The sequence below is a fragment of the Squalius cephalus genome (assembly GCF_949319135.1).
Source record: "Squalius cephalus genome assembly, chromosome: 8".
NCBI lineage: Eukaryota > Metazoa > Chordata > Actinopteri > Cypriniformes > Leuciscidae > Squalius > Squalius cephalus.
In genome coordinates, this window is record NC_137129.1 from 30,070,007 (window position 1) to 30,090,850 (window position 20,844).

At 36.1% G+C, this 20,844-nt stretch overlaps 1 protein-coding gene across 4 annotated transcripts in view; it reads right to left on the reverse strand.

Moving 5' to 3' along the window:
• cspg5b (chondroitin sulfate proteoglycan 5b) overlaps positions 1-20,637 on the reverse strand; it is a 44,413-nt gene extending 23,776 nt beyond the window's left edge. For 3 of the 4 annotated variants that reach the window (XM_079877919.1, XM_079877917.1, XM_079877916.1), the window contains exon 1: positions 20,107-20,637. In XM_079877919.1, the coding sequence (XP_079734045.1) occupies positions 20,107-20,209 (103 nt within the window). In that variant the 5' untranslated portion in view covers positions 20,210-20,637. The remainder of the gene's footprint in view (positions 1-20,106) is intronic. The other variant, XM_079877918.1, reaches the window with a different exon arrangement.
• Positions 20,638-20,844: the final 207 nt, after the last annotated feature.

Consider the following 20,844-nt stretch of genomic DNA (forward strand, 5'->3'; position numbering starts at 1 on the left):
CTCTTTCAACATTCATAATAATAATAATAATAATAATAATAAATACTTCTTGAGCATATTAGAATGATTTCTGAAGGATCATGTTACACTGAAGACTGGATATACAGTTAGGAAAATAAGTATTTGAACACCCTGCTATTTTGCAAGTTCTCCCACTTGGAAATCATGGAGGGGTCTGAAATTGTCATCGTAGGTGCATGTCCACTGTGAGAGACATAATCTAAAAAAAAAAAAAATCCAGAAATCACAATATATGATTTTTTAACTATTTATTTGTATGATACAGCTGCAAATAAGTATTTGAACACCTGTCTATTAGCTAGAATTCTGACCCTCAATGATCTGTTAGTCTGCCTTTAAAATGTCCACCTCCACTCCATTTATTATCCTAAATTAGATGCACCTGTTTGAGGTCGTTAGCTGCATAAAGACACCTGTCCACCCCATACAATCAGTAAGAATCCAACTACTAACATGGCCAAGACCAAAGAGCTGTCCAAAGACACTAGAGACAAAATTGTACACCTCCACAAGGCTGGAAAGGGCTACAGGGAAATTGCCAAGCAGCTTGGTGAAAAAAGGTCCACTGTTGGAGCAATCATTAGAAAATGGAAGAAGCTAAACATGACTGTCAATCTCCCTCGGACTGGGGCTCCATGCAAGATCTCACCTCGTGGGGTCTCAATGATCCTAAGAAAGGTGAGAAATCAGCCCAGAACTACACGGGAGGAGCTGGTCAATGACCTGAAAAGAGCTGGGACCACCGTTTTCAAGGTTACTGTTGGTAATACACTAAGACGTCATGGTTTGAAATCATGCATGGCACGGAAGGTTCCCCTGCTTAAACCAGCACATGTCAAGGCCTGTCTTAAGTTTGCCAATGACCATTTGGATGATCCAGAGGAGTCATGGGAGAAAGTCATGTGGTCAGATGAGACCAAAATAGAACTTTTTGGTCATAATTCCACTAAACGTGTTTGGAGGAAGAAGAATGATGAGTACCATCCCAAGAACACCATCCCTACTGTGAAGCATGGGGGGGTAGCATCATGCTTTGGGGGTGTTTTTCTGCACATGGGACAGGGCGACTGCACTGTATTAAGGAGAGGATGACCGGGGCCATGTATTGCGAGATTTTGGGGAACAACCTCCTTCCCTCAGTTAGAGCATTGAAGATGGGTCGAGGCTGGGTCTTCCAACATGACAATGACCCGAAGCACACAGCCAGGATAACCAAGGAGTGGCTCTGTAAGAAGCATATCAAGGTTCTGGCGTGGCCTAGCCAGTCTCCAGACCTAAACCCAATAGAGAATCTTTGGAGGGAGCTCAAACTCCGTGTTTCTCAGCGATAGCCCAGAAACCTGACTGATCTAGAGAAGATCTGTGTGGAGGAGTGGGCCAAAATCCCTCCTGCAGTGTGTGCAAACCTGGTGAAAAACTACAGGAAACGTTTGACCTCTGTAATTGCAAACAAAGGCTACTGTACCAAATATTAACATTGATTTTCTCAGGTGTTCAAATACTTATTTGCAGCTGTATCATACAAATAAATAGTTAAAAAATCATACATTGTGATTTCTGGATTTTTTTTTTTTAGATTATGTCTCTCACAGTGGACATGCACCTACGATGACAATTTCAGACCCCTCCATGAGTTCTAAGTGGGAGAACTTTCAAAATAGCAGGGTGTTCAAATACTTATTTTCCTCACTGTATATATTATATATATATATATATATATATATATATATATATAAATGTAATCATATGTATAAAAAATTAAATACATAAACCAGAATCATAATATATCATTCACTTTTCCATTACTTAGCTAAGCATCCTAAAATCCTAGTGTGTGGTTAGTGCTGTGAGAAATCAGTAAGATTTTAGTTTGTGAGAAATCCAAGTGGCATAAGAACACCTTCACAAGCAATTACTTGTTACCATACTGCAAACTCAGCAACTCCACAGTCATGCAGAGAGAGAACAAAAGACAAAACACATACTAAGTATCACACACACACACACACACACACACACACACACACACAGACAAATCTGCTTAATTATACACTGCTGTGCGCGAGGCCCCAGATTTCTTTCCAAAGCGGCTTGTGGTAGCTGGATTAGGAGCTCTGATTTACTAATGTACCCTCCTGAGTTTGGGCCAGGATTGGGATTCAGATTAGGATTAAGGGCTGTAGGTTGAGACTTGCATTGGTCAGTCTGGAGAGAGATGGGTAAGCTTTAATGCACAAAGATAAACACACAATGGGGAATTCCTCTTACACTGGAAAAATCTCACTGACCTAATTGATTGTCTTTTGGAGGCATTTACTCTTGATGCTGTAATCCAATCTAATGCAATGCACCTCATGTGTGTCAGGGTTTGGGGTTGAGGAGATGAGGCAAGGACTCAAGTGCAGGAAACAAGGGCTTCTTTATTAATAAAATAAAACAAAACAGACGTAATAAACTATAGACTAGACTAGAAAACAGACAGGAGGAACATACAAGGTAGAATTACAATGACGAACCAGCACCGGACTAAAAACACAAGGAGAATAAATAGGGAGAGCAAACAAAGCAGGTAACGAGGGAGGACAGGTGGGGCAAATTAATCAATCAGGTAACAAGATGGGCAGGGCAAGACAAATTGACAGGTGAGCACATGGCAAGGGCACGGCAGGGCAGACAGCAAGGACAGAGTCGAACGGGCAGGCACAGCTGGCAAGGCAAGATACTCGGGCGGCTCTGGGATGACCTCCTTGGCCGTTTCTGTGAAAGCAGGCTGCTCAGGGACGACAGCGGGCTGCTCAGGGACGGCCTCCAGGAGCTTGAGCCGAGCCAGCATGACAGGCAACTTGGGCAGAGCCGGCAGGGCAAGGAGCTGTGTGGTCGTGGAGAGCAGGGAGCTCTGGGGCCACCAGGCTTCTTGAGACGGAGGAAGCCTTCCTTCTCTTCCTCCGCTTACTTCTGCAAGGCGATGGCGTGGAGATTGCTGCCTCAGAGGGAACTCCAGCATTCACGGCCACCTCTGGGGGAACTGCAGCATTCACGGCCACCTCTGGGGGTACTGCAGCATTCACGGCCACCTCTGGGGGAACTGCAGCATTCACGGCCACCTCTGGGGGAACTGCAGAATTCACAGCCACCTCTGGGGGAACTGCAGCATTCACGGCCACCTCTGGGGTAACTGCAGCCTCTTTAGCTGGAGGATTCCCTTGACGATCGAGGAAATCCACGAATTCCCCAAATGTCAAGTGATCCACCCCTTTCATTCTCCACCAGTTAAGGGGATCATCAAGGGCATAGCTTAATAAGTCCTTAAGAGCCACATAATTAAACCCCAGTCCCTCTGCAACAGCGCTGAACTCAGTGCAAACTCCCTCACATCAGTCCCCTGTTGACGAAGGGAACTCAAAGTCTTGAATTGGAGCATGCATTGGTAGAGAGGGCTGGAGACAGTGGAGACTGGTGGATGGTGTGGTCCCATCTTCCGCTGAGACCTCATATTGGCTGGTTTATTCTGTCAGGGTTTGGGGTTGAGGAGATGAGGTGAGGACTCAAGTGCAGGAAACAAGGGCTTCTTTATTAATAAAATAAAACAAGACCGACTTGACTTGACTTGACTTTAGAATTACCTCTTGAAGGTAGAATTATGACAACGAACCAGCACAGGACTGAAATCACAAGGAGAATAAATAGGGAGAGCAAACAAAGCAGGTAACAAGGGAGGACAGGTGGGTCAAATGAATCAATAATCAGGTAACAAGATGGGTGGGGCAAGACAAATTGACAGAAGAGCACATGGCAAAAGGAAACACATGACAAGCCATGTGCTCACACAAAACGAGACATGAATACGCAGCCAATGAGAACACTCATAAGCCACGTGTTCACACAAAACATGACAACATGAAAGCACACAGCTAGTGTAAGCACAAGATGCGTGCTACACAGTACAAGACAAAACACGACATGAAAGCACATGAAATAAGGCACACAGACAAAACAAAACATGAGTGTCAGGGCTCTGTCATAAAACCAAGAAATAGACTAGACAGAAGTGACAGAACCCTGACAATATGAACACACATTGAAATTTCAATTCCTGATTGTCTAATATATTATATTATGAAACAAATATTCTACCGTTCCAAAAGTGTGGGCTCAGTGAGATTTTTTTTTTTTTTGATTTTTTAAATAAGTCTCTTGTGCTCACCAAGACTTCATTTATTTAATCAAAATGCAGTAATTGTGTAAAATGTGTGAAATATTATTACCATTTACTCTACCTGTTTAAATATATCTTAAAATGTAATGTATTCCTGAGATGCAAAGCTGAATTTTCAGCATCATTACTCCAGTATTCAGTGTCACATGATCCTTCAGAAATCATTCTGTTAATCTGGTGCTCAAGAAACATTTGATTATCAATGTTGAAAACAGTTGTGCAGTTTATGGAAACGGTAAAAACTTTTCCTTTTCAGTATTCTTTGATAAAACCTGTTGTTTTGAACTTTCTATTCAAATGAAATAGAAATATTGGCAACACTTTAGTTTAGGGTCCAATTCTCACTATTAACTAGTTGCTTATCAGCAACTAGGATATTGGCTGTTTATTAGAACTTATAAAGCAAGCACATATTAATGCCTTATTCTGCAAGACCAAATTCTACATCCCTGCATCCTGCCCAATACCTAAACTTAACAACTACATTACTAACTATTAATAAACAATAATTAGGAGTTTGCAGCAATAGCCATAGTTAATAGTGAGAATTGGATTTGGACCCTAATCTAAAGTGTGACCGTAATCATTTGTAGTATTAGGCCTATAAAATGTCGTTACTGTCACGTTTAATCAATTCAATGCTTCCTTGCTGAATATAAGTATTCATTTATTAAAATACAAAATATGAGATATATATATATATATATATAAAACAAAGCATGCAAACATGAGCATTTAAATATCCTTGTATTTGTGCACACTTTCCAAATAAATTCTGATCATTTAAATTCAAACAGTCTCAAAAAGCAGAATTGAGGAATATTTAGTCAAATTTTACTGAAAGACTTTTAACAATATACTTTAAAGTATTTGACTGACACTGTGAAATTCAGTTTCCATGGTTTAATTCCTCTTCATTGTAAATGAAATGCAAGTCACACATCAACCCCTAACAGACACTCCCACACAAAGTTGCCAAGAAGCAATGTAAAGAGGCTGCCATTTTGGAACATCTCAAAAGCCATGTAAAACAGAGACCCCTCTGTCCTATCCACTTGAATCACTTCCTCTCTTTCTCCCATTCATATATTCACACAGTCCCCCATGAGAGGGAAACGGAGATGACCGCGTATGCATGAATCATTTCTCACGTACCTCACGTGAGGTTAAAGTACTCGATTAAATTCTCATCTAGGTTCCCACCAGCACAGAGTTTAATATCAGTGCAATATTTGTATCCTTTTAAATCTATTTTGAAATATTTAAAGGCTAAATGATAGAGTCACTGGATTGACAAATATAAAACACTGTCACGACACAAAGACAGAGCAAGAGGGAGGCTACAAGAGGAAAACAGTTGTTTTGATTTTCAAAGGGGTCAGCTGACAGAAAAGAGAGGTTGGAGAAAGAGAGACGCTGAAAGAAAAATAACACAAAAAACACAAGCTATAATGGAGTGAAGATGAGAAAATGTGACAGCGAGAGTGCGTTTCTCTTTCCGCCCAGTGCCAAAGCCTTTGAGAGGGGTTTCAGTCGCCTGTTTAGTAAGCATGTCAAGATCGCAAGAGAGAGGGGAATAGTGAGGGGGGAAAGGGGGGTAAGATGATTGAGAGTGATAAAGGAATAGAGAAGAAAACTATTTTCTCATGACCTCACCAGTGAGACATTTAAATTTTGTAAGAGTGTGTGAAAGTATGCGGTCTTCATTATCTCACTGTTGCCTCTATTTACAATCAATATCACATATAATCAGGATAGTAATTTAATAATATCAATGAAGACCAATGTAAACATAAAGCTTTAGTGCTACAGTACTGTAAAAGCAGCACTGTACTGTTGAATGTAATCCATCTCAATGTTCTCTCTTCATCTTCATTAAAAAACAGCACATAATCTTCTTCTCTCAGTAGTTGACATTTTTGGCTTATGTAACACTCTTGAGTGGGGAAAAAACTTATTGCAGAGTATAGAAAATTGCAAATGTCAACTTGTCTTCCTCTCATCTCTCCCACCAGCTTTCTCTCTCGGAGGGTCTGTTTACACAACACTCAACTAAAAACTGAAAACTTTTTATGCATTTTGGCAATTCATTTACACGGCAATGGCGTATTGGGGGCCTGAAATTGCAAACTTTTGAAAACTGGTTTTAAAGTGCAAGTTTTTGTCGGTTTAAACTACAAAAACTGTGAATTTGAGAAAACAGTGACGTCATGTGTTTTACGTGTTCAGTCTACTTCTCGCCAACTACTGGCCCGGCATACATAATAAAGCGTTTTTAATCATTTTCGCTGATCCGTATGAACTGTCATGATTCGAGCGTTAAAAAACAAAATGTATGAGACAAATGTATGAGACAGTTGAAGTATGAAGTTTAATCGTAAGCTTGGCGAACAGTTTTGGAGAATTTGATGTTTCCCCATTCAAAGAAATAGGAGCTGCACTTGCTTGCCCGAGAGGCGTTTCAAAGATGGCCGCCAAGGGAAATGACTTGTCTTAAAGGGATTTTGTCGCTATTTACATCTCATATCATCTGTAAACTCTCATGTTCCCAAGGCAATGACTGAAAAACTTGTATTACATTCCAAAGAGCTCCTTATCAGCCCCAAAGTAGAAAATGAAACCATATCCGTACCGGCACGGGTTGGAATGGTTAAGCAAATAGAATGGTTTGGCCCGATGGCAGAAAAGTGTGAAAAGCTTCTGTTGGCCCGAATAGACCTGCAATCTGGGGAAATATTTGAAGGAACATGTCAAGATGCTCCAATGAAATGTTCCATGTACACAGATAATGCATTAACACTGGAATTACAAATTATTATTATGAATATAGCCTAGAACAAAAAAAGAAACAAAAGAATTGTCTATATACTGAAGTTCAAAAGAACACTGGACCCCACTGACATATTTTTCAGAATATCTTCTTGTGTTTCACAGAAGATTATGGTTAAACTATCCTTTTAAAAATGCAAAAAAACAAAACAAAAAAAAATTAAATAGAGATGGCTAGTATTCTTTGTGGTAGCTGAAACAATTAAATTAGCCAACGTATTTAAAGTTGGCATGAAAAGACAAAACTGTTTTCAAAATGCATGTTTTTGATCTTATTGTGAAATATTCATCCATGATGCCGTCCAACAATTCATCCATGACCTCGTATTTTTTAATCAATGTCTTAATTTGATATATAGGCTGTATGTATGCTTGGCTGTTGGAGAAAATAAAAAAAATTACACAAACAAAAATGATAATACAATAAACTATAACATTCAGCTTAAGGTAGCTACAAGTATTATGCAGTTAAATGTCAAAACAACTTCAATATCATACACTAGAGTTGTGTAGTGAGGGTAAATTAAGCACAATCTACTGTGATGCCACAATTGTCTATGGATCTGCCTGTAGTGTACATATTGAGTAAACTCACTCCCTCTGTCAAAATCGAGGGTTCGAGAGTTTGTCTAAATACACTACCCTCGCCCACTTGACGAAGTTGAACGCACTTCAAAATGGCGGCATGGATTCCTCCAAGGGGAAGTGCTTAGGGAAGTTTGCGAGTGTATGTCTAAATGTGGAGTTAAACGGAGCCTGTATGTGAAGGATGTAGATCATTATAGTTACTGCACGCTTGAGTACTCGATGGCTTCTGAGAGCGCAGACTAGTAGCATAGGTAACTAGTTTATGCAAGCAAGCCCTAGCTAGCATTCAGATCTGCCTCTATCCAATAAACAACTAGCCTGGTTAAAACCAGACCATTCTCAGTAGTAACTGAGTTATGGTCTGGCAAAGCTTCATTAATAACTCATTTCCAAAGGGGCGTCACCAACGGACGTCGCTCAAATGCCTCTGGGCGCAGTTGGATAGACCTAAAACCAGTCAGAGCGATCGTCATCGTGTAAAGCCATATGCTGCGTCCTAATTCGCCTAAGTTACACTACGCCATAAAAGTATGTACTCTTTTTGTGAAGAAAAGGTATTTACTTTTGAATGTGTAGCAAAAAAGTAGGCAAGCTTTGGGACATACTACTTCGTGGTTTTTTTTTAATCTTCTTTTATGTTTCCCCGTCTCAAATCAAGCTGTCTACACCCCTCCCACGATTGTTGATTGACAGTAGCGTTTCAACACAGACCCGCCCTCATTCGTGAGCGAGCTGTCAATCAAAGTCTGCGCGGACCGGCGCGGTCATTGTTGATACGCTGGAGCACTGTCTATGAGCAGAATGGCGTCTAAGCGATTGTGGTGTTCTGTTCTTGGGTGTAATAACGAGCACAGCAGTCATTTTGATGTTCCTAAATCCGTACAGCTGAAGGCGCAGTGGCTGAGTTTGTTTTCGAAGGGAATATTCCCCACGATCAACGTCAATGCTTTCACGTATGCTCATTTCACACACCAGACTGCTTTACAAACGAGGTCAGTATAAAGCTGGTTTTGCTAAAAGCTGTTCCTGAAAAAAGGATCGGTACCAACTTTGTGTTCCTGCTGCACCTCCAGAAGAACTGAAGTGAGTGTAACGTTTTATTAAGCTTTATATTAATCTTTATATTAATCTTTGCAAATCGCTTGCACGCTTCACGATGAATGCAGCTATTTTTACACTCGGGTACATTACGGCATGTTTTCTATGTACGACGTTCTCAATATAATTCAGAATCCCACGTTTATAATGAACAACGCGTTATGGTTATTGTGTTTCAAACGGTGTACGCACAGAGCAGAGGGGCGGGGTGAGCAAAGCTCATTATTATTTAAAGACGCATGCACTTAAAACGGCGTGCTGAAAACAGAGCTGTTTTTGACCAGGTAAAATGAGTGTTTTCTTACAATACTAATGAGAATTTTTAATTAAAGTATATTACAAACTTTTAATTTAGACCCTAAATAATCATATTAGCTTGTACAAAAATGGCATTATATGACCCCTTTAAAAAAAAATCTGTTTAACACATAATACAGAAAAAAAGATCTGCCGCAAATTCGGTTTCAACATCACTAAAATGCACAAGGGTTAGAGAACATGTTGAACTTCGTGAATGTCCGGGCGGGTGCAGATTCCATGTATGCCTGCCAATTAGTTCAACAATGCAGCCAATGATCATTATGCAAGAGACTACTCAACATTTAAGCCAGCTCACCTTCATTTTAAATCTAATGATTTAACCTAAAGGCAAGTGTCATTCTAAGCTCTGCTGAATAAAACACACACTGGCACTCATGTGATTATTTATAAATAGTACTGTGATGCTGCTTGGCAGGGGAGCTGGCATGAATGTCTCTGGCATCGGGGACAGGGTGTACTGTAGGTTCACAACAGTATTAGCGAGAAACCGAACAGACATATAGAGATGCCAAACCTGTTGGATTAACAGTGCCAGCATCATGCACCCCATCCATGAAACCTGCAAAACTGTTGTACAGTATGACCCACTAATAATTATGCCACTTTAATCAAATATTTGAGCTAAAAACTACACTCAGTGCACTGAGAAATTTTAGTTTTAGGAAATGCATCAGCCAGTAATGAACATTAGAGCAGATAATTTGAAAATCTGATTTTCAATGCACAACCTTTTTTAAGCCTTAATATTCATGAATGTTTGCTTTTAATAATAATAATAATAATAATAATAATAATACAAATAATTAATATATAAAATTATTATTATTATTGTTGTTGTTATTATTCACATTAATATTAATATGAATATAATATATGAATATGATTTTTTATCATTTTATTAAATTATAAAAGTATATTATAAAATAATATTTCATATATACTTCTAAAATGTAGCACACATACAGAATTACTTTTGTTTGAACATGCACATATTAAAATACTTTTTTTTTTTTTTTTTTTTTTTTTTTATTATGCAGAATGTACAAAACAAGACAGGGAACAAAACAACACTGTAAGACACTTCCATTGAGGTAAATACAGAGTTTGAATTAAAAAAAAAAAAAAAAAAAAAAAAAAAAAGCAAGGATGAAGCCAAGCACGTAGCCAGTATACATCAAAGGAATGAAAATACTAAAAAAGTAAATATTTTGATAAAGAGAGACATAAAGTTTCAGACTTTCTATTACATTTTTTGAAGTATTTAAAACTCTGAAACATTTGAGTAAACTCACATAGAAATATATTAAAGGAGGGCTTACATTTTTTCCATTTACAAGTATGGATATGATATTTACCCATCAATAAAACAAAATTTACAACATCAATGAAGGGTGAGTTTAAATCACACTTAAAAAAGAGCACATCTTGTTGGACTATAGGAGGAATTGTCTCCATTTTTACTGACAGCCAGCTATGTATATCAAACCAGAATTTTGAAGTAACCTGACAGTAAAAGAATAGGTGATCAAGTGTTTCAGGACAAGAAGAACAAAAGCCACAAGATTCCACCTCAAAATGAAATCGTTTCTGTATAAAATCATTAACTGGGTAAATCTTAAACATGATTTTGTAATGAGTCTCCTTGACCTTCGGAGCAACTGGGTATGTCATATAACAGGTAAAAGCTTTATCCTTCACTGAGGTTTCAACATCTCCCAAAAAATAGCACTGATAATCACCAGTGATAATACGTTTGAGTTCTTTGTAAATAAGTCTGTTATTACACTTACTATCTAAGAGATCTACATTACATATTTTTAAAGAGGGAAGGGAAACTACAGGTCTAGATAAAGGATCAGAAAAACTACTTTGGATTATTCTTAGCAATCCAGTGGGTATAGCATTGCATACCTTATCATAACCTTTAATTGTAATTCTAACTCTATATTTATTAAAGAAATCATTATGAGATAAGAAATATCCATTATCATCTAATAAATCATGAATAAAAATAATACCTGTACTATACCAATCACTTTTAAACAGAGATTTCCTGTTAATAATTATAGCCCTATTGTTCCATAGAGTGGAGTTGTGAGGGGAGAAATTATGGGTAAATATCATTTTGCAGAAAAGCAATACTTGTTTATGAAAATTAGATAACTTCAGAGGAATTTTACAGAGATCAAGATCACATCTCAACACAAATTCAAGACCGCCAATATTATTAAAAATGTGATTGGGAATATGATACCATATTGAGTGTGACTTTGCTAAACACTCTTTCAGCCATTTTATTCTGAAAGTACCAAGAAGAGATTCAAAATCAATGGCTCTCAAACCTCTATGTTCATACTCTTTAACCATGTGGAATTTACGTAAATAATGTGTTTTATTTCTCCATATAAATTTAAATAAAATTGAATTCACTGATTTAACTACTTTTGGGGCAGTATACAGAGCATGGGATAAATAGATAAGTTTAGATATTCCCTCAAATTTAGTCAAGAGGATTCTACCCAATAAAGATAGGTCTCGGGATAACCAGTGATTTAGAGATTTCTTCATATTTTCTATCTTAGAGTTAAAATTTGAATGTTCTCTATTAACAACATTTTTGGTAATCATAACCCCTAGGTACTTAACCTCCTTTTTCACTGGAATGCCCTCTATATCTTCTAAATCACAATTATGGATAGCCATTAATTCACACTTTTTAAAGTTTAGGGTCAGACCTGATGCCTTTGAAAAGATAGCAATTTGATCAATAACTAATGAAAGCACCTCTTTATTTTTAAGAAATAAAAGGGTGTCGTCTGCAAATTGGCTTATAGTAAAGGTTCTACCGAGAATGTCTATGCCTATATTGTTCTCAATTTTTTTTATAAATAAAGACATCAATTCGACTGCAAGATTAAAAAGTAATGGTGAAATAGGACATCCCTGATGGATTCCTCGTTTAATTTGAATTCTGGGTGATGAACCTGAGTTAAGGGAAATGCTACTGAAAATATCATTATAAAACATGGAGATCACTCTACAAAACATAGGACCAAAGCCAAACATTTCTAGAGATTTAAACAGAAAAGGGTGTTCAAGGGTATCAAGCGCCTTGAAAAAGTCCAGAAATAGAAGTAAGCTTGTCTGAGGAATAAAATAATTATAATCAAGTATATCATGGACTAATCTAATATGACTGTGAATACTTCTCCCTTTGATAAAAGCCGATTGTGTTTCACTGATAATTTCACCGATGCCTTTTTTAAGTCTATTTGCAAAAACATGAGAAAGCAATTTGAAATCATTACACAAAAGAGTTATTGGTCTCCAATTGTCTAAAAATAATTTATCCTTGTTAGCCTTTGGAACTAGAATAATTAAGCCATGCTTCATTGATGACGACAATTCACCTTTACCTATACACGTTTTTAGTGCTTCAAAAACTAAGATTCTTATTTCGGGCCAAAAATGTTTATATAGTTCTACTGTGATGCCATCAATACCTGGGGACTTTCCATTAGACATTTGTTTAATCGCAATGTCTAATTCTGAAATCTCAATGTCAGCTTCCATCATATTTCTAAAATTAGGGTCTATTATAGGAACTTTATCTTTTAAGTAAGAAAAGAAAAAATCGCAATCTCTTTTTGTAAATTTTGATTTATATAAATCACTATAGAAGAAATAGATGTAATCATCAATCAATGTTTTTTCTTCACTTATACAGTTATTAAAGCTTGTTTATGTTTCTTAAATTAAAGAAATATGAAGAATTTTTTTCCCCCTCCTCAATCCACCTGGCTCTTGAGCGTATGAATGCTCCTTTAGCCTTTTCAGTATAAAAATCATCCAGTTCTAAATGAAGAGAGTGAAGTTCTTTCTGCTCTCTCTCGCAATACTATTATTAATACTATTCTGTGTTTTGGAAATCAGCAGATATTCCAAATAACGCTTGCAGAGAAAAATTCTGATTAATATAATATAAGTCAATGGAAAGCATTTTTAAAAATCTTTTTAATGGATGTAATGCATATTTTGGAGTCAGGAATAATTTGTTTGAAATGTTATTTAACACTTAAAACTTGTTTAAAGTGTTTAAATTAATTTTTGACTTTTAACTTCACCTCCCAAAAGATGTCAGGTGGTACAACCAAATATTTGTAAATATATTCCTAATTTTATGTCTAAGTGAAATCTTAAAGTAACCCCTAGACTAGAGTGTCTACAGTGCCTAACACATTGTTATTTGATGGCTGTGTATTTTATACATATTCATTTATAATTACTGCATTTTAGTGGCCAGGTATTTAGTATCTTTAGCATCCAATTTTACTTTTAAAAACAGACAATAATCATAAGTATACAGATAAATGTATTCAATACAATAACCATTCACAATGTAGTTTTCAGCCATTTGTTCGCTTTGACCTTTATTTGTTGGTTTAAATCAAGAATTTACATGGTTGCACCACATGACACCATTAATATGCTAAATACTGGATTTTTTCCCCCCATTTCCAATTACAAATACAAGTTTTTCAGGCAACAGTCTCTATTGAAGTAAAAGTATTAAATTGATCAAAACAGAATAAATCACATGTTTTTATATTGATACAAAAAGAATAATCAGCTCAAGTCAAAATGCATTCATCAAAATCTTTAAAAGATGAAATGCATAGCAACTGAAATGGAACACAATATAATAATAACTAATAAAGAATATTCATCACATCTCTTTTCTTTTTGCAAGATATGTTTCTCTTGCAGCCACATCATTTTAATACACTGTGTCGTGCTGAGTTTTTAGTCCCACTTTATATTAAGTGTCTTTAACTACTACTAACATTTAAATTAATCATTTGGTACAATGAACTTATGTACATACATGTTTTTACATTTTACTTATATTTAAAAATAACTGCATATTACATCTGTAATTAATTTCTGTAATGACATCTATAATTACACTGTTAAACCTTTCCCTTAACCCTTAAACCTACCCATTCCAGCAAACCTGTCCCAAACCTTACCTGTATCCCACCTCAATATAGTGTTTTACAAAACAACATGAACAAGAACATCATTGTAACGGATCACAATCTCATTCAGTTTTAGTTTCGTTTTCATTTATTGTCATGTTCCGTTTTGCCTGATTTCTCTGAGAATTTTAGTTTCCATGGTTATTCATTATACTTTCTCTCGTGTTTGTAGTTCCTTTGATTACTCTGTCTGTGTTAAACCCTTAGTTTCCTCTGGGGTCCGTTCTTCGTACGTGGATTACTCACTTGACCGATTTCATTGTTGACGATTTGACATGATCAGGAATGTTAAATTCTTCAAAGCTCATCCGTAAACTCAAACCTGCTCTCGGGAGCTGACTTATTTCATGCAAACAAATTAAATTGCATCTTTTTAAGCGGAGGTGATACTTAAAGTCTGTTCCAGCCACCACTACTTTCTTACAAGATACCCTAATGATCATTTTAAATAATACTAATGATTTAAAAATAAATTTGCAAATAATCTTATAATGTTGTGTAGTCTATTATAATATAGACACAGCCAGTTTTACTAATTGAAAGATTTAATTGAGAGGGAATAATTACCAAATAATTTTATTGGAGTTTTACACACAGTTACAGTTAGTTAGTCTAAGCCGTGCATTAATTTGCAGCTATTATGGGAAGTGGCACATGCAGATAACTTTTTTTTTTAATGCTGTCTGCTGTGCAATAAAAAAATTAAATAATCTTGACCTTTAAGAAACTAATTAATGCTGTCACATAACAAATCATCTTCACAAGTCAAATTAAACGAATAATAAAAATGTAAAGCCTGTAAAAAATAATAGAAATTGTGAAATAATGTAAATCATAGGGAATCATGTAACAAAGAGTACATTTCATTTATCTATTATAATCTTTATGTTGTTTTGGTCGCTTGGCTGTTTCCTTATAAAGGTCCAGAAATTAAAGTTTTTCGTCAGGTGTGTGATGTTCTTTTTTAATATGATGTCATAACGTTGCTGTCTTGCCGACAGCCAATCGCTACATTGCTGATCATGGTTTCAAGTATCGATATAGGCCTATCTCCCCTTTAAAATGAACACAAGAATGCACAGTAATCTCATACGACTTAATCCAGATATTTTAATCAAATCCGCAAATTCGTTTGAAGAACCGAATTAGCCAGAGCTCAGTTATCACGATTAGAAGATCTGGCATCTGTCAAATCACCTCAGATGTATTAAGCGAGGAAAGAAGAACGGACCCCTGTTCATTGTTCCATTCCATGTCGTCGTAGTTTAACTTGGTTGATGTTTACATATTCCTGTGTTATACTGTGTTCCCTGAGCATTGTTATTAAAGACATATTCTAGTATTTTCATGTTTCGTGCAATTTACTACAACCAAGACGCCTGACAATCATACCTAACAATTTTTTTGACGTAACTGCATAGTGGTTAAAGACCTTGTGTTGTGACCTTTTTTTTTTACTTGATTATTTAAAAATTATTTACATTTAAAAATTATCATCATGAAAATACTTAAGTGTAAAACATCTTAAACTTAAAGGATTAGTTCACTTTAAAAAAAAACTTTTGCTGATAATTTACTCACCCCCATGTCATCCAAGATGTCCATGTCTTTCTTTCTTCAGTCGAAAAGAAATTAAGGTTTTTGATGAAAACATTCCAGGATTTTTTTCCACATAATGGACTTCAATAGGCCCCAAACGGTTCAAGGTCCAAATGACAGTTTCAGTGCAGCTTCAAAGGGCTTTAAACGATACTAGACGATGAATAAGGGTCTTATCTAGCGAAACGATCGGTCATTTAAAAAATAAATTTTAAGAATAAAAGTTAAAGTTTTATAAGCACAAATGCTCGCCTTGCTACAAATGTGCGGAAGGAGGACTATATACACATATTCAAATGTCTTTGTGTCAGTTTATCGTTTAAAATGCCCATTTCGTGTGCGTATCATGGGTGTTTTAATATTAAAAAGCCTAAAAGAAAATTTCAAGCGTGACCTTTTCAACGTAATTGCATATTACATGACGTCACGAACGCGCATCACAGAACAGAGCAAGGCGAGCATTTGTGCTTATAAAACTTAAACTTTTTTATTTATTTTTTAAATGACCGATCGTTTCGCTAGATAAGACCCTTATTCATCGTCTAGTATCGTTTAAAGCCCTTTGAAGCTGCACTGAAACTGTCATTTGGACCTTGAACCGTTTGGGGCCTATTGAAGTCCATTATATGGAAAAAAATCCTGGAATGTTTTCATCAAAAACCTTAATTTCTTTTCGACTGAAGAAAGAAAGACATGGACATCTTGGATGACATGGGGGTGAGTAAATTATCAGCAAAAGTTTTTTTAAAAGTGAACTAATCCTTTAAAACTAACATTTTAGAACAATAATTTAAAAAACAAAAAGAATTGAAAATTTTAGCTTAAATATATTTAACTTAAATAATGTTTTTTAATTCATATAAGGACATTCATTGCAGTTGCACCACCTGACTTCCTGCTTGCGCCACCTCACTTTTGCTACTAATTTTCCATTGAATAGGCTTCTACTTGGATGCCTGTTTTAGCTTTTGCTTTCATTAGCAAGTTCACGCATATCATTTATAAATGCAATAAAGAGGTTTATGATGAAATAAATATTCCTAATTTTACACTGCTTGCACAGCATGACATGAAATGTAAGTAGCCATTTTTATCAGTATTTGAGAGAAATCTACAAACCTTTTCACTCTGCCACAAACATGAATTGAAATTATCTGGATGATGCATTTGTGCCACCCTGACATTTGAGAACATAACATATTGCCGTACAAGAGCTTTTTAATTTTTTTTTTTTTTATCTCAAAAGCTTTAAAACAACTGATATTTATAAAAAAAAATGCTTATAGGAAAGGCTTTTACAAATAAAATGATGACATAGTATTTTATTTTGAATTTATTATTATTAAAACACCATTTTAAATAATCTGTGACATTTTGGGGGTTTAGGATACCAAAACATAAAACAATACTTCTTATATGAACATCATGTTACTGACCCATATAAGCTGTTGTATGTGGATTTCTAGATAGCATAATTTTGTCATAATCAGGTTAATGTGTTTGAATGACTGATTCATAATCAGAATGTCCAAATTCCAGTCAATGCAGGAATATTCTTGTGCATGTAAACAATTATCAATGTGTGTGCACTGCACATCATCAGGCGTTTGGAAGAGATCGTCCCCTCGTCAGTTTAAACCTAGAAATGTCGAACAAGTACAAAATTGGATCAGTGACATGCTTAATTCGACTGTAATGTTTTACTGCACAGACGCTGAAGATCAGCAAGTGTCCAACAGGTTATGTAGTTCCATAAGTTTCCAACAGTGTAGGCAGCTCTAGTGTCAGCGTCTGGCAGGATAAATACCATTGGCCCTCACTGGGAGCTCCATATGGGCAGGCTAGGCGGGCGATAACACTTGCTCGTTGATGCTAATACTCATTGACAGTCTCTGCTGTTATGAGACCGCAGTGGCAGATGGCTCTCTTGTGCAGTGCATGGAAAGGATCTAAACAACTTTAGGGAGAAAGTGCCCTAAAAAACGATCAGAGGTTGGTTTTAGAGGTTTTAAAATAAACATCCAGACAGACTAGTGTTGTTGCATGGTTCAAAGACTAAACCTATGCACATTTTTGTGAATGCATCCTCCCTTTTTGTCTTTTTTCTCACTCTCCTAAGGTTGAGGATGTGTGTGCTAGGTCTTGGCAAAAACACAAAGTACAGTAACAGCCTTTTGTCACAGCATGTCCACTAATTTCAGCTAAGCACTAACAATGCATGTTTCAGTTATAGTAATGATTGTCCCTAGTTCAGCATAATAACAAATAGTGTCATGAACAGAAGAAGGTACAGTAGCACAACAATACACAATATATTTCAACTAAATGAATAACTTGGATAATAAATATGTTTGACTGAACTCTCCAAGTATACTTCAAGCACTCAGCATTACTGAGTGCATGAAGTCAATTTAAAATGGTGTTCGCAACACATTTTACTTCTTTAATGTGACTTATTTCTAAAGGAATCAGAGAATGCTGTGGGCAGAACTTGTTTTCAAGAATGGATAGATTGTGAAAAGTGGTGTATTTGACAAGTAGGCTAGTCAGTGGTGAGGGGTTGAAAAAGACAACAAACATATTTTTCTTTGGAATAATGTGCACCAATTAATCGTTCACAATAAGTGAGTGCCACAAGAACAGTGTATAGTGTAGCAAAGTCCATTTTGATTCTGCGTTGACTTTAAAGTAGTGGTCGACCGATATATCACTACTGTTTGGCAAAAACGTTTCGGATTTTGACAGGAATGGGACTTTATTTTGACAGTGCCCAGAAGTGCAGACATGAGCATATTTTTTTTATTCTTGATTTCAAACTATGTTGCGCTATATCCGGTTTGCTGCTATCATGTCATGTCACTCACTGTGTATTGTTTGTAAAATTAGCCTTACCTGGTCTTTATTTGAGAAAATAAGATTCCCAGTGCGCTCAAACTTACCAAATTACTCGGTGCATTGTTGGTTATAGCGTTTACCTTTTTTTTTCCTTTTTTTTTAAAAATTTTTTTTTTTTTTTTTTATATCAATTAGGCTATTTCTTATTTAGCAAATATGAAGATGTTTAAATTTAATTGCAGCAATTGTTATGCATATTATTCATAATAAATAGTGCAGTATAATATATATCAGACACCCTGCTCTTCAAGATATCGGTATCAACATGGCTATCAAAAACTGAATATTATACTACTTTAAAGCCACCTATCTACAGCTAATCAATACTGTCAATTTACCACGAAGTGTGTTAATCAATACTGTCAACCATAATTTACCACGAAGTGTGTTAATCAATTCCAGCAACATGTCAGAGGAACTGTGTCATTTACATGTTCCAATCCCCACATGCATCCACCCTCAGTTACAGTTCACTTCTAAAAAAGGAATTTCAATGAGAGGGAAAAGAGATCTGCATGGAATGACAGACCAAACTAGAATCTGCAGTAGTTACAAAAACAAAATAAAATAAAAACAAGAGCACTGGATTTGCTAAATGACTTGATCATAAAAAGCAACCTAAAAGCTTAGAGTTGTGTGCTTTTTATAAGGCCATTTTGAGTTCACCAAAGTGCTTGGGTCAGTTTTATCATCAGAAACCGCACGCTTAATAAACGTCGTATGTTGGTGCAAGATGCAGTGATGCTATAATACACAGACATTGGGAAGTCAGCCAAGAGGTCAGAGGTTCAGCTAAATGCAACTGTTTAAAGCTCCTTATGCAAATGATAAATTCCTTCTTTACACAGTCATTTGTTTGGCCAAGGCAACAGTAGTGTGATGCAGGTCAACCCAACCAATGTGAAAATTTAGTAGACATGCAGCAAAGCCAATTGACCTCACCTTCACGTGGCGTATTAAAGCTACAGTGTAAAAAAAAAAAGAAAAAAGAATACTGCTAATTTATAAAAAGAGTACGTTATTTGGTCCAAGATTAGCCATGGATAAACACATTGAAATTATATTTATAGAAATGCTAATAAGAAAAATAATACTTGAATGAACTGAATAAAAGAACTAGAATGAGGTTGTGCTTTAGTAAATGTTCTCTCATTTACGTACATTTTAAAATATAAATAGTTCCTAAATTTCCAGATAACTCGAGCTGTCTCAAGTATTATAAAAAAAAAATATATATATATTTTACATAGCCTAAGGTAATTCATATGTAAACATTATTTTTGAGTGATATTTTTAGAGACACAATTCGCCGGAAACAATTTTAAAGAATATATTCATTGTAATTATGTTTAAAATGTTTGAAAGTACATTTTATACTCCATTTGTCTTCGATGGCTCTGATTCCAACAGGTTACAAACGATCTGTTGGAATCTCTGTTAAACGCAGGAAAGGCAAGCATTTAGAAATATTCTATAATAACAACTCAAACATGTACTCACCATTAGCACACAAAGGAATGATGTGCAGAAGCAGGACGCTGGACAGCACCATCGACTCCCAAACATAGACCGTAAAAAACAACGTGCGCCTGGAATTCATCATGACACAAACGGTCTTCAAAAACACTTAAACTGAACCAGCTGGATCTCGTATTCAAGATATAGTCATAAGGGAGATATCTGAGCAATAATCCAGGACATAAATCTCCTTAGAACGAATGCGTGACGAAGCGCACTACTTCATGCCAACTTCGGATGTTGTCTTCAGTTGTTATTCCTCTTTAGTTGAGATTCAGGCCACCTTATGCGTCGCTAGGGACCCGTCATCTCTTATCCAACTCCAAAAAGACGTTAAGACATGTAAATGTGTCTCATTGGTAATGAGAGCCAGTATTAGGTATTCACTAAGGAAGCGGAGAGTTTCGGTAATATTTGCACGCTACAACTAACGGTAATTCCAGCGGACGCCTCGCGCGCACGCAGCGAGTTTTATCAGTCGAACTCAGTTTGTGTGTGAAGTCATCTGCGCATGCGTCTCATTACCAACACAGTGCCCTGATTACTGAACTAGGGAGCTGATTGAGACACACCCAATTGTATGATGTCTGATAGAATCACTGCAAAAGTCAATCAACTCAGGAGTAAATATCGATCATTTACTGTCCTCAAATGCAAAGAGATTCACTTTGAAAATATAAATATGATACAGAGACCGTTTAATTATAAATAATTTCAGTT